At 40.3% G+C, this 14689-nt stretch overlaps 2 protein-coding genes across 3 annotated transcripts; both read left to right on the top strand.

The window, feature by feature from the left end:
- The first annotated feature begins 47 nt into the window (after nt 1-47).
- On the top strand, nt 48-9599 carry ctdspl2a (CTD (carboxy-terminal domain, RNA polymerase II, polypeptide A) small phosphatase like 2a). Of its 2 annotated transcripts, none has more exons than XM_035156759.2 (13): nt 48-370; nt 2020-2231; nt 3588-3723; nt 3871-4017; nt 4120-4347; nt 5457-5550; nt 6173-6284; nt 6394-6480; nt 6572-6634; nt 6722-6801; nt 7342-7468; nt 7559-7654; nt 8328-9599. In XM_035156759.2, exons 2-13 carry the CDS (start codon nt 2043-2045, stop codon nt 8391-8393), a joined length of 1425 nt encoding a protein of 474 aa, XP_035012650.1. In that variant the 5' UTR covers nt 48-370; nt 2020-2042; the 3' UTR covers nt 8394-9599. The 2 variants fall into 2 exon arrangements, with proteins under 2 accessions (XP_035012650.1, XP_035012649.1); XM_035156758.2 differs by having other exon boundaries at nt 5454-5550.
- A 1464-nt stretch (nt 9600-11063) lies between these two features.
- si:ch73-330k17.3 (IGFBP domain-containing protein) lies at nt 11064-13076 on the top strand. The gene is made up of 4 exons (XM_035157605.2): nt 11064-11358; nt 12367-12454; nt 12538-12733; nt 12844-13076. The coding sequence occupies exons 1-4, from the start codon at nt 11070-11072 to the stop codon at nt 12913-12915; spliced, it is 645 nt and encodes a 214-aa protein (XP_035013496.1). The 5' UTR covers nt 11064-11069; the 3' UTR covers nt 12916-13076.
- The last annotated feature ends 1613 nt before the right edge of the window (nt 13077-14689 follow it).

Here is a 14689-nt window from a genome sequence, read left to right as displayed (position 1 = left end):
TGGAACATGGAACAGGGGCTGCAGGTGCACCAGTGTGAACCAGTGTGAGCGTGCAGTCCCACCGCAGCACCAGCAGGGACTCGGTGCGGTAGTGAGCCCCGGTGCAGCTGCTCTCGCTCTAAAGCCATTTTCCTCCGCTCTCCGCCACGTTGGTTCCCTGACGCGCGTGTCGCATTCTCCTGCGTTGTGTTTGTGAAGAGGCGGGAAATGGCGTCCACGCACAGACATGGTTGATCTGTGACCAGCCACCGAGCGACACTCACCGCTGCCAGCGACAACCACGGCCCGACATCCACCAGCTGGGCCGCCACGGTCGCCGCCGAGAGCCGACCACGCTGCAGCAGGGGTCCGCGAGCTTTCCGGGTCATCGGTAAGCAACAAACAACGTCAACATGTAAACAAAAAGAAAAGGGTTCGTCCTCCGCCGCTGCTACATAGCGGCTAACGTTAGCCTAGCGAAGGGGGCGTAGTCTAATGGCTGAACATAGTTATGGAGGCAAACAAAATAGCCACCGCGCGGCTAGCTGTCATTTAGCTTTATACTAACAATGGATTCGTGGGTAGTTTGCGTGTTAAACACACGTATGTCATGTGGGACACGTGTAGGGGGGGCTGAAGTGAACACTGTCACCGCTTTGCTTCTGCTGCCTTCGGCGTTTGTGTTAGCCTGGAAGCTAACTACACTGTAGCTACCTGCGCTAACCACGGAACCCATTGACAGCGGCCGGTTCACGGGGTGATTGATCACAGTTGACCGCTGACATTAGCGGACATTACGGCCACACACACGTGGGACCACCGCTTCTCACAATGGTAGACGCTGTGGTCCGCGACGGCTGATAGCAGCAGGTGGCTAATGCTAGCGCTAGCTGTTGTTAACGCAGCCTGTCCGATGTTACATAACGATAGACAGCGGTGCTGTGAGGTCATCACATGTGGATTAAATACAGTTACCGTACAAATATGCAGCTTTATTGACCACATGTGAAAACACCAGCTTTATTTGAACACATCAAATGTTCACATCTCCGAGTTGCACTGTTTATCACGTACACTGACAGGTCTGACTCATCCGCTATGGACGGCAACTCGTGCTCTTAACTTTGTTGTGACAACCAAACATGAAATGATCTTAATTGATTTGATCATCAGGTTCAGACAATCCAGTCGGACGTGACTGAATATATTGAGGCACCAGTGAAGATATCATTGTGATTATACACAGTCTGACAAGTAACAAGAGACTGGAGCTCAGAGATGTTCCACATTATGTTTGTTTGAGGTCATTCAAAAACAATGCTTCCTTCACATAGTTTATCTTTGTCACAAGTTTTATAGTCACATCTGTATCTGCATTAAATATCTGTTGGGCCGTGTCTGAGAGCTGTTCAGTCACCAACATAATCTGTTTTAATTCATTTCTGTACTTATGTTGGTGGAATGGCTGAGTTTGGCTTTTATTCAACAGAACAGTTTTCTGCTTAATATTACAAAAGAAATGTACACTGAAATTATAGCCTTTTTAAGATTATAACCAGGCAGTCAAACATAAACGCTTATATTCCAGCAAAAGCAGGAATGTTAACTTATGACATTGACGAATGTTTGGTATCAAACCGGTAAAATGATTTCTAAAGAATAATTTTATTTCATGACGCCCTTCTAAACACCCCACAATACATAAATAAACACATGAATCTGTTGCAGTTCAATGCAAAAACTCTGCCATAAATTCTACAAAGTTCATTATGTAAATTTGTTGTTGACATTGTGGAAAATATGTAAACGTAATTAAACATTTTAAAAGATTCATCATGAAGGTTATAGTTGAAGGTGCCATTGCTTGACTACATTATATTAAAGTGTTACTAATTTGTACACACACAAGAAGGGAGCCAAATACTTGAAACAACTCTGAATATAATGTTGACCTGTACAAATAATCATTCTGTATTGAATGTCTTAAATTATCACCAATATTAAATCAACATTTCTCTTGTTTGTTTTTTTCCTCCTCAGATTTTTCTATGTGACGGTGGAGCATGATGAGGCTGAGAGTGCGTAAAGCTCCTCAGCAGCCAAACTTAGGGCGTCGAACCCAGCCAACCCCGGCCAAACGGAAACACTGTGAAGTGGAGCCATCCTCGGTGAGAGGTCGAGGCAAAATGCAGAAGAATGAAACAGGCCTGTTCTCCACAATAAAGAAATTCATACGTGGAAATGCTGTCAAGGTGAGCACGCATCTGGATCCACTGCTGCTCTTGTGCCATTTAGTTTGTACTGCTTTAACATGATCATACGCTCTAAGGTTACACAGACACACACTCCCTGTTTGTAGACACAGAGCAGCTCTTCAGCTGTATTTTGTGCTGATAAAGTGAAAGTGGGACTCACATGAGTTGTGTTTTGAGACCCATAAACTTCAAACACAACCAACATTGTTTCCCACCAGGCTTTTTACAAGTTTCTGTGAACGTCTTCTGTATTCAGTTTGGCAGCTGTTGCACATAATAATATTAAATGGTTAGCCACTGCTGCTTGTTTCAATTATTTAATACTTAAGTTAGTCAAACTTGTGTCAACAGCAAAAGTCGAGCACATAATGAGAATTTATCTAAAAACAAAACTTTTTCCCACTGAAGAAATTGCTCTCCTTTGTCTATAGATCCTTTCAGACATGCACCTCAGTACCTCTTGACAATTTAACCTCCCGGGTCACTTTTACACAAACGTCTTGCTATATCTCACAAAGTGAATCCCATTTTTAGCCTTAATTTTTTTATTTAGTCAGAAGGTCGGTGGTTTGATCCAAGTCTTTCAACGCTTCCGTCTTCCAAGTGTCCAAGTGGCAATATACTTAATATACGTCCCCTGCTGACGGCTGTGTGTTACTGATGTGTGATAGGGAAAGTGATGCATTGTGAGAATGTGTGTGAATGACAAAAACTGTACTGTACCGCGCGGTGAGTGTTCAAGACACAATATAAATACAGACATTTACCAATAGGTTTAGTAGTAAGTTTGAGTATAAGCCACACAAAGAAAAAACTGTAGGTTTTGAATTATCAAATATTAAATGTTTTTTTAATTATTTTTAATGGCAAAGTTGAGAATAATTACCAAGATTTGCCATTTCTATACAACTTTGATGTGATGTCCACAGAACTATTTCCGTTTCATGTCTCCTCCGGCCTGATATGTCATTCTGAAGCAGGGGGGGGATCAGTCGGACTCAGTGTCTTCTCTTATGCATGTTTTTGTGAGCAAACATAGTTTGTAGACCAGATACTAGTCAAGAGTTTCTCCTTGTGAAAGATCGTGTGGTGTGTGACCCCCGCCTCGTGTTGTATGAACTCACAATGACTCCCGATCACATGGCCGCAAACTGCGTAGTGAGAGCTGCACAGTGATCAGACAACTTTGAAAGTTGTGTCGTGTGACTTGTGACATGTACAGAGAGAAATTTAGTGTGTTCTTGTTTGCTAACAATTGTTGTTTAGTGAATTGTGACAGTTTCCCAGAGTTAAGATGACATTTTCATGTCTTTTCTTTCTTTCTTTTTTGTCCATCCCTTTTTCCTCCCACAGGTTGAGCAGGAAATCCCCGCCAAGAGGAGTCGTATCGATTGTAATTCTGATAGCAATCTCATTACTTCAACACCACAGACTAGAGGCCTTTCCAATAAAACCGTCTCCAGAGTTTGCCGGAAAACTCCAAATAAAGGTAAGTCAGTCCGAGTAGGAAGTGTGATTTGGTTCATCTTGACTGCAGCTTCACAAGTTGAATGGTTACAAAAAAGGTCACCATATACAGAAAATTATACATAAATTGTTGGGGTTAATATTCAAGAAATGTTTCTTTATTTTTTAGACACAATGACGTGCAGCAGTAAACCCATTAAACCAAATGGTAAACTAGAGGCCCCTGTTGAGCCAGCAAGCAGCCCAACACGCACCACCCTGCTGGGAACCATCTTCTCTCCCGTCTTCAACTTTTTCTCACCAGCGACGAAAACCGGTAAGGCAAAAATAATCCTCAAATACGTGTCCCAAACTATATAGTTTCGGAAAGTTTAAAACTATAATGACTGCTCTTCCCTTTTGTGTTCCCTCTTTTAAGCCACTCCTGGTTCAGACTCTCCTGGCCAAGCGATAGAGGCAGAGGAGATCATGAAACATCTGGACATTGAGCAGGCAGAAGAAATGCCCAGCAGCACTCTCACGTCCACAGAGGCCATCACAACGTGTCACACCGACCCCATGTTGCCGCCGAGGCTTCAGATCTCCTCTGACACAACCATAGAACAAGCGGAGATTGTCACTGAAACCGACATGCCCCCGTTAACAGGTAGGACCGCTCTAACATTAAGTCAAGCTTTGTACTTGTAAGCTGGGAAACTTTCTTGACATGAGCAGAGGCAGTTAATGTGATGGATAATTTGTGTCAGGCACCGTTATGACGTGTTCTTACAAGTTTATTGCATGTTTTATTTTCACTGCCAGCAGTTCAAACCTGAGTCAAAGGCTAACTGCTGACGGTTCTCATTACTTCCACCATGGAGGCTCTGTCATTGCCATGTATCTGTTTGTCTGTCAGCAGGATTATTCAACAACTACTGAAATGATTTTCATGAAATTGCATGAAGCAAGAAGGAACCCATTACATTTTAGATCAGATACGGATCAGGGCGGCAGGTCCAGAAATTCTTTTCTCTTTCTGTAACATGGAAAGATAGGATGATCACAAACAAGCAAACAAATCAGTTAGCTAACCTTCGCCTCCCGTTCATTTCCAATCTGTACGATGGAGGAGGTGAACTTTGACCCACGATATTCACCTCGCATTTGTGTATGACTGTGCCCAAAAACGTATGCACCCCCCCTAGTGCCCTTGTAGTTATAAATGAGGTGGACAAATTAATAGAGACATCAGTCAGTCAAGTCAGTTTGACAGATGTTAACATAGTTGTAACCTCCGCTTTATGTTTAACAATGGAGATCTGGAGTGAAAATGGAACGTCTGTGTTCTTTTCTAAAAGTAAGAAATAACTGTAAATAAATATGATAATTTACTAATACGACCTCAGAACGAAGTTTTACACTAAGCTGTGTGGTTCACTCCAGGCGTTAGATGTTCAACACTGTAGAAGTCTTTAGACATCATAGATCAAGGCTAAGGTGTTGAAAAATGACTTGTAGAAGAGAGCGTTTGTGAGTTTGATGGATGAAACCAAGTCACGATGATCAAAGTATCCACATTGCTTCACTGGGAGATGAAGGTGAAGAAGGAGGATCCAATGTTTAATAGTTACTGCTGTAGTAGTAATGTTTTTGTGAGTGATAGAGAAATAAAGCCTCAGGAACACGCTTCATGTTTTCAGAGGGACTGATGAAAGCTACACTGAACGAGAGATTATTACTGACATCTGAACTAATTCTTCCTTCTCCTGTCAGCAGCTCCTGGTTGTATGCCAGGCGGCGTTTACCCACACGCGTTACCCTCAGCTCCTCCTGAAACTACATACGATGAGGACTGGGAAGTTTTTGACCCGTAAGTAGAGCAATTATTTTAAACCAGCACATGATGATCATAACCAGTAATTTATGAAAAACAATAAAAAATTTGCTGTGAAGTAAAAATCTACTCCTAAGGAAGAGAGTTTGGGTTAATGTTTATACTCAGCCTTCTGAACACACACTGATCAGACCTTTTGAAAAATAAAAAACTTTCACCACTAGATGGAAGCAGAACCTGGACTTCTTTTCTTTTTCCCCACAGTTGACTGACTCATCTGAGAAGATAATGTTCTTATGTTATGATATAATGATAAGATCTTTTCAAACCCTGAAGTATTAAAATCATATCTAAATGAAGTATTTATTTACCCGCCCTTATTGTTCACATTTGAGCCAGATGACCAACACAATTTTAAACTGACTTAAATGTCAATTCCACTATGTACAGGACATAGATGGGATTGAAATGCCTTTTCTCTCTGATCCCCGGTGTAAACACACAACATATGAGCACTCATCAACATAGTACACAGTACCCCATAGTATGCAGTCAAAAGGCACACGTGGATAGGGTGAAGTGAAAGTGTTTCTTTTTTGTGACATTCATTTTAAGCTTCAATAAATAAAGTGTCTCTTTGTGTTTCCTCTGCCTCCAGGTATTTCTTCATCAAGCATGTGCCTCCGCTGACAGAAGAGCAGTTAACACGCAAGCCAGCGTTACCTTTAAAGACCCGCAGCACGCCAGAGTTTTCTCTGGTCTTAGATCTGGTAAGAACCGACAGCACTGACAGGTTTCCTGTGCTGTATCTCATGTTATTTCATATAAACTGACTTTAATGTGTTTTTCATACTGTTTTTCTTCTTTTTCTTCTGTCAGGATGAAACTCTGGTTCACTGTAGTTTGAATGAGCTCGAAGACGCAGCACTGACTTTCCCTGTGCTCTTTCAAGATGTCATATACCAGGTACTAACTGTTGCAGGTAAATCACCAATGGAAGAGTTTCTATTTTCTTGCAGCTCTGATTACATTTCTTTTGTTCTTTTTGAATCTGAAGGTGTATGTTCGGTTGAGACCCTTTTTCCGGGAATTTCTTGAGCGCATGTCTCAAAAGTACGAGGTGAGGTGTCTCCTTGTTACAGTTTTTCTTCAGTCTGACCAAGTTTACTTATTACACATTTATTGATGCTGCCTGTTCAAATTTCAGATTATTCTCTTCACGGCTTCAAAGAAAGTCTACGCAGACAAGTTGCTCAACATCCTGGATCCCAAGAAACAGTTGGTCAGGTGAGTGAAATCACAAGACTCTGAAGTGGCTTGTGTTGCAAGGGATTTTGTTTTACTTGCTGTCAGCTTTGTGATACACTGTGTTTAGAAAGAAAACTCTTAAAAATATGGATTTCAGTTTCCTAAAAGGTAAAAGTTACTAAACAAATCTTTAGGTTTATTATGAAGTTGTCGAATATTTTCTCTATCCTGAAAGTTATAAATATTCTTTATGTGCAAGCTTAGCAAAAAGAGGCTGAAAAATCTCCAGTATTATTGATTCATTAATTAAATAGATTGATTTTTTTGATTGTTCCTTCCATCATGTCTTCATCATTTTCTGCTTAATATTATTATTTTTGTATATTGTTTGTTGTTTAGTAAATTTATTTATAAATTAAAATTTAGTTGAGTCCACTATTTGTCAGACTCATTCCCTTCACCAAAGAGGTTATAGTTCTATTTCTGTTGTTAATGTTTGTTTGGGTAAATCTAATTTAAAAAGCTGTATTATTATTATTTTTTTAACTCAGGAATATTCTTCTTTCTCTTCCTCTTCAGACATCGGCTATTTCGTGAGCACTGTGTATGTGTTCAAGGAAATTATATTAAAGACCTAAACATTCTCGGACGGGATCTTTCCAAGACGATAATAATCGACAACTCACCCCAAGCCTTTGCTTATCAGGTAAACCCGCCATTGAAACCTTTTTTCGTCCTTCTAGCAGTGTGAGATTTTTGTGTCACGGTGATACTCGAACACGTTTGTGTTTTTCAGCTTTCCAATGGAATCCCTATAGAGAGCTGGTTTGTGGATAGAAATGACAATGAACTTCTAAAGCTTGTTCCTTTCCTGGAGAGGCTTGTGGAGCTGGTAAGTGTTTTCAGTTTCAACATTTTGTCTTTTGTCCAGTTAGATTAGCAGCTTAACTTCCCCTGTGGTGGATGAATAGTCCACAATCCCAGCTGATGTAAGATAAAAACATCAGTGCTGAGCAGCGATTTAAATTTATAGGTCATGACGGCATCATGTCTAGGTTCCAAAGTCACCCAGATTAAAACATTACAAATCAGTATTTTCTTTTTCCTGTGGAGTGAGTCAAACTATATTTCAGTCTATATGAGAAGTTGGTGAACATCACAAATCCTTATTATTTGTACATTCGACTTAAAAACTAATTCTGTCTTTCAAGTGTTTCTTTCCTGTCAAGTTGTGACATCATCGGCGTGAACCAGTCACCCAACATCTTTCACAGTTGATATTTTACTTCCACGGGTCCTTGGTAACTCACCCAAGTTTAAAGTCAATTGGATGAAGATGGAGTTGTTTAGAAATTTAAAAGACAGACAGAGAAACCACTTTTCTGGATTTATCTGTAACCGTGAAGTGCAGTCTGAAGTTTCTGCCCAGTGGGGGGGTGAAATATGCATATATAAACAAAATATTTTGAACACTCCTGAGTATACTGCTAAGAAACATGAGGCTGAATTAAAAAGTCTGTTTTCTTATCAAATGATTTCACCTGTTCTCTCTCTCTGTGTCACAGAACGAAGACGTTAGGCCGCACATTCGAGAACAGTTTCGTTTGCACAACCTCCTTCCTCCAGACTGAGGACCTCATGTTCGTTGTTCAGTTCCAGATTGTATCAACTAAGGATAAAAAAAAAAAAACAGACTCCTTGAAGGATATATTTGATGGACTTTGTTTGAAAAGAAAACATAACCATTGTGATCATTATTTTTTAAAAACCATGCAAAAAAATTGACCGCTATGTTGGAGTCAAAAAGTTCTGGATGTTTTTATACGTACGCAGTCGAACGCGCCTCAGAACAAAGCGACCTGCTTGCGGCGGCGGGTTCTTCCCTTTTCACCCGCTTCTTTTTAGTGTGACCACGAAGAGGGCGGCCTCCTCTAAGATGTTTTGTCTCTTCGGAACATTTTGGACAAAACTGAATGTCATGCAGTGTTGGATTTTATGGACTTTGTTGGTTTCAGCCTGACCTTGACCGGCCAGTCAAACCTGTATAATATTCACTCTATTGAATTGTAAATATATGTACATATATCTTTTTTTTGTTCTTCAAGGTTTTTAAGTCGTTTTTATTTTCACTTTCACAGATTTTAGTATGTATTCTTTGATCGGGTTTCTTTTATAAAAACCAACCAACTGTTAGTGTGTTTTGTTTGAAGTTGTTGATAAACTGCTGCTTCTCTGTTTGTATGCCTGCGTTTCTCCTGTGATGCTTTACTCCATTACATGCAGTCTTCTGTATTAAGGTGCAGTTTTAAAAAAAAAGAATTATCTTTGGAAGGACAATGTTTCTGAAAAGATATTTTAATGTATTTTAAGCTTGAAGAGGGTCTCAACTGAATACAAAGCCATAATGGCGGAACAATAATTTTTTCGGGGGAGATTTGTATCTGAGAGTCCATCTCCGATTTCAATACGTCCTCTTTGATGACGGGAGGTTAGGGAGGTGGGGCTGAGGGGAAGGGGGGGTTCAGGCATCTTGCACTTTGACATCCAGCCCTTTGTAAGTTGATGTAAAAAAACAAAAACAAAAAATCTCGTCACTTTTTCTACACGGGTGTGCATCACCTCGATTTGGTTTGTGGGGAGAAAAAAAAAAAAGATGAAATTGTAGCACCAGCAAATCGCCGACATGTTTGCTTCGAGATCTTGTTTTCCAAGACGTCTTGTATGTGGGATTCTTTATGATGTAGGAGTCACACGTTTTCTTGACTATTGAATGATCACTCCTGTTGTATTCAGTGTTACTCAATGGTTTCCTTCGAAATAAATACATTTTTATACGACTGAGCTTCCTGCTGATGATTTAAACGCACAACTTCGGGTATGTAATAATTATTCTTGTATAGCAAAGCATTTATATGAGAAGAGGACCGAGTTTGACCTTTCCTCTGGACCCTAGCATCACAAGCTCAGTTGTAAGGTCGCTCATATGATTTGAGTTTGAGCTTTTGACCATTGTCACATGTTCTTCACCAATTTGTCTGGTAGCTTGAAACTTTAGACATTTGAAATTTTCTTCCACACGATCACTAGATAATTAATTTAACACCCTAAAGAAAAAAAGTAAATTGACCTTGAGTAGATTTGAATGACCTTGTCAACATACAAGAGACAAATCTTTGTGGAGTAAACAGAAGTAATAACAGATTGCAGTGTCTGCTTCGTCTTAAAAAGTGGATTAGTTTCCCTCGTTTGTGCTGCAGGAGTTTGAGTTGCTACAATCAGAGCTTATATCTTTGTCTTAAAATGGTAAATTTGGTGGTAAAAATGCTATTTCTAGGGCAAAGATTGTTTGTTATTGGTAAATTGTCTAATCTTTTTTTATGCCGCTTATCTGAGTCCAGGTCACAGTCATTGAATACATTTTATTACTAAGAAGTAGGCCTCTGCATTTCTACACAAAATCAACAAATTCAATCACAAGTTTCAGAATTGTTAAAAAGTCAAATGTATTATTATTTTTATTATTATTATTATAACAATAATAATGGGTCAGAGGCCTGCAGCTTCTCTTAACCTTAAAAAATATTGTGTATCTGCTGTGCTAAATAAAATTAGCCTCAACTGTCGAACTGAAAATTGAAATAGTAAATACTATAATATTATTCAAGAAAACCAGGATGGTCAGTAATTAGTCAGTTATGATTCAACCTGCTCCGTCGTTTAAAAAACATTTCCTCACACTGTAACCGAACAAGATAAATTGTTTGCGGAGAGGAAGGCAGATTATATTGAACTTGACAGACGTCCAGTAACAGTGGCCGTCTTTTATTGTTGCATCCACACGCTGCCAGCTTTCATTGAGAGATAGGAAGCTAGAGACGATAACCTGTCGATGTCTACATCCCATTGTTCTTTGAAGAAATAGGTCATTACCTGAATGTCAGTGTGCACTGAAGTGGCCCCTCCAGAGGTCATGTGACTCCAAACACAAAGGGGTCCAGTCTTCATCACACTTATCTGTCACTGTTCAGAGGGACGAATTATTTCAAAACAAAATCACAGTCTTGATAGTGTGAAGATAAGACGTGGGGATAATTAACTGTGTATTTAGACTAAATCCACCCAGTGAAACCCCCCTGCCCTCATCCATTGGCTGCTGGTGGGGGGTGGAGGTTGGTGGCTCATAAACTATGAAGCTTCTCTGGGTGCTGACGTTTATAAAAGGTGCAGACGGGTGCTGCCACCTCAGGATAACTTCAGGTCTGCTGACGATGTGGATGCTCTTCTTGCTGGGTGCCCTACTGGGAGCAATGGGCTCAGAGGAGACGCCCCTTGGGGCCACTCAGCAGCTTCAGGCCCTTCACTGCCCGCCCTGTGAGAGGATACACTGCTCCACCCGGCGGGCGCTGAGGCTGCAGTGTAAAGGTGGTGTCACGACGGGTGTGTGCGGCTGCTGCCCCGTGTGTGCCAGGACAGAGGGCGAGACCTGTGGGGGGACGTGGGACTATCTGGGCAAGTGTGATGAGGGACTGGTGTGTGTTTACGAGGACGCAGCAGCTGACAAAGCAGAGGAAGAGAGCAGAGGTATCTGTCGAGCAGGTGAGATTATTATCAGTATTAACCTCTATTACTATCAAGCAGGTCATTTACCTTGGATTAGTAATTGTTATTCTGAAATAGCAGGAAATGTACCTTGGATTTCTCATTGTCACTGATATAATTTGTTGCAGTGAAGCTAATTTAATGCATTAAAGACCCTGTTTTTAAAAAGAGATTAAGCATTGGCTCAATTTAGCATTACCAAAAAAAAATATATATATATATATATATAACCAAAATGTAAAATAAGTTTTTAAAAAAGTATTCAAAAATATGCAAAACTATGTAAAAATGTAAAATAATGTAAAAGTATGTAAAAATGCAAAAGTGTGCAAAATGTAAAAGTGCGGGAAAATATTAAAGTCTGAATTATGTAGCAGAATTGTCTGTTATTTGTTTTTTATAATATTGTCTCATTATTTCTGATTAATTAAAAGATAATGTGTTGTAATTTGTTGAAGCTGAGTGAGGGGAAGCTTATTGTAATCATTTTTATACAGTTTTAATCTAAGTTGATTTAAGCTACAGCATCACATTTTTAAACTTGAATTCTAAGATTTGAGCTGCAGCGTAACTGGTAAAGCTGTCAAATAAATCTGGTAAAGTGAAAAGACCGTAAAGGGGTTAAAGTATAAAGTGGCAGAAAAGGGAAATATTCAAACTGTATTTAAACCTAGTACAGTAAATGTACTGAGTTATATTTGTCCACTGAAGTCTGTGTAGTGGGGACGCTGCCAGTGCAGTAAACCTTGTTTATGAGCTGTGAGCACTGATAGTGTGGTCAAGGCTTCCTTTGAATCAAAGGTTCCTGCTCACAGTTAAGCTGTCATTACGCGTCTTATCTCTCCTCGGTGAAGAGTTGTCACCGTTATTGATACAGTATCCGATTCAGATGATTCAAGGTTTTCACACTTTGTTGTTGCTCAGGAAAAGATGTAAATAGTCAAATTTAAATACAGATTCTCATGAAGTGCACAACTCACTTCTCCTGTGTTTTTTTGTGTGTAGTGATTGAACCATTGGATCCAGAGACATGTCAACCAGAGTGCACCAAGGAATTCTGTCAGGCCCACCCGTCTGACATCTGCTCTGCCAGGTGACTGAAGGAGAACTCAACAAGCCCTTCATTTGTTTTGTTTTTCTCAAGGTTAACAGAAATCTGACTCTGCTGCTCTGTAGATCCGTGTCTCTGGAGAAAAGCTCGTGCCAGAGCTCTTGCCAACACACCTCCTGTTCAAGCTGTCTGCTGCTGAAGCCCCCATCGTGTCCTCAGACCTGCGGCTCCTCGGATTCCACCTGTCTGCACCGCTTTGGGAAGTGTGTGCACAATCACCTGAAGGCAGCTCACAGTCCCGTGTGCCACAGCGACCTGCAGGTAGGTGGGAGAGAAGCATGAGCGAGCTACATCGACATCAAATAAAGAACGGGTATTTCTACAGCCTTGAAACCGCTCATCCATTGATCCAGCTCTGTTTCTCTCCGTAGAATAATCCTGAGGGGCATTTTGTGTGTTTTGTCCCGGCCTGTGTGAACACACCAAGTGAACCCCATGCGTAAGAAGAAGAAATCCACCGAAGATCTTCAAACAGAAGATCTTCACCAGCTCATGTAGCACAATGGAAAAAAAGGCAGCTATCTGTGAACTTTGTATATCTCATTTTATGTAAACCTGAGCGTAATCCTGTGAAATGAAGTGTATCTTAAATAATGAGAAATAAAATTCAATGTCATACTGTACTCGATCGTATTTATTTGGTGGAGACGATGGTGAAGTGAGCAGATGGATGTCAGTTTATAACAACGTTATTAGTTACGTTGAGGATAAATGACAAAAACAGTCAGAATGAATGAAATGCAGCCAGTTCATTACAGTAAATTCTTGAGATCTGTGTTGGGACTCAATCTCACAATGACCCATAACAAGCAGTTGTCAAGTGATGGCAAATAATGACATTTACTTTTGTGAATAGTGTCATATACATCGCTGCATGGCTTTAGAGATGGAAGAATAATATTATTTATTTTGATAGAAATTATATAAACAAGGTTACAAAGGGTAAAGTGAAACAACACAGAACAAAATAAAACAATATAAGAGTATTACAAGGTTTTCCTATAAAATACATGTTTTAAGCGTTGATTTAAAATCAGATGAAGAGCTGGCAAGTGTAATCTCCTCAGGCAAAGAGTTCCAGGGCTTCAGTAACAAGCCTTGAGTTGAGAACTACCAGCAAGTGTTGGTTAGACGATCTTAGACTGCGGCTTAGGGAGCATAGGGAGTTCAAAGCTCCGTAATATAACTGGTGATCAGATCGTGCTGAGCTTTAAACGTTATTAAAGAATCTTAATAACAAAACTAATTTTAACTGGCAGCCACTGAATGGAGGCAAGAAGAAGAGAAGAGGTTTGAAAGAGTTGGTCCGTCACAGACTGAAATATCTAAACAACTTGGATAATGGCTTCTCATTTTAGTTCAGTCCCTCACGACCCCTTTAGGATTCCATCTGATTATGAAACTAATGACATCAGACTCAGTTGTTGAGCATTCAGTTCAAAGGAGCGTCCTTAGTCACAAGCATGGCTCCCTTCACAGTGATTGTTGAACCATGAATGGATGAACCAATCTGGAATAAGACCAAACAATGCAGAGATTTTCAAACCTCAAGGCAGAGAGATGAAGTGGAATAAAGCAGGATCCACAACAACAATACAGTGAATGAACTTGTGGTATCGGTGCACCACTGTGTCTCTTCAAGTTTTCTGAAGTTTTCTGCTTCACTGCAGCAGGAGCGAAGTGTCTCAAGTCCCCTCTGCCATCGCGGCCCCCCTGATAGTTGATGGTTATTGAATAACAGATGGTTTATGAGGCAGCAATAATGAAGTGTGTGTACAGAAAGGGAATAAAGCGTGGACCAACAATGGGCAGTTTGTTCTGTGTCCTTCAAATGTGAGACATTTCTGAGGACGAGAGGGGGTTTATCTTCTGGGTTTCGCAAGATACAGTCGCTTTTTATACCAAAACAAAGGCCTGCGCTTTCTTTCATCTTCTTCACCCGTGAGTCAAGTGCATCAGTGACATACTCTCTGAATAATAAGCATTCAATCAGGGCGGAGAGGAGGACTGTGCAGCTCCTAGTCCGACTTGTGTCTGAATGAACAGGAGAACACATCAGAGGAGGGGATACTAGTTAAATACAAGGTTTACAAGTTGTTTTCAAACCTGTGTAAAATATGCACTAATGTTTTATGTACTAGGACATTTCTATTTAATTTTTCATTCCACCTCTCCATGATTTCAGCTGATGACACGTCCCTTTACAGTGCTGCTACA

This window comes from Hippoglossus stenolepis, chromosome 5 (assembly GCF_022539355.2).
Source record: "Hippoglossus stenolepis isolate QCI-W04-F060 chromosome 5, HSTE1.2, whole genome shotgun sequence".
NCBI lineage: Eukaryota > Metazoa > Chordata > Actinopteri > Pleuronectiformes > Pleuronectidae > Hippoglossus > Hippoglossus stenolepis.
This window is presented reverse-complemented; position numbering and strand designations above follow the sequence as displayed.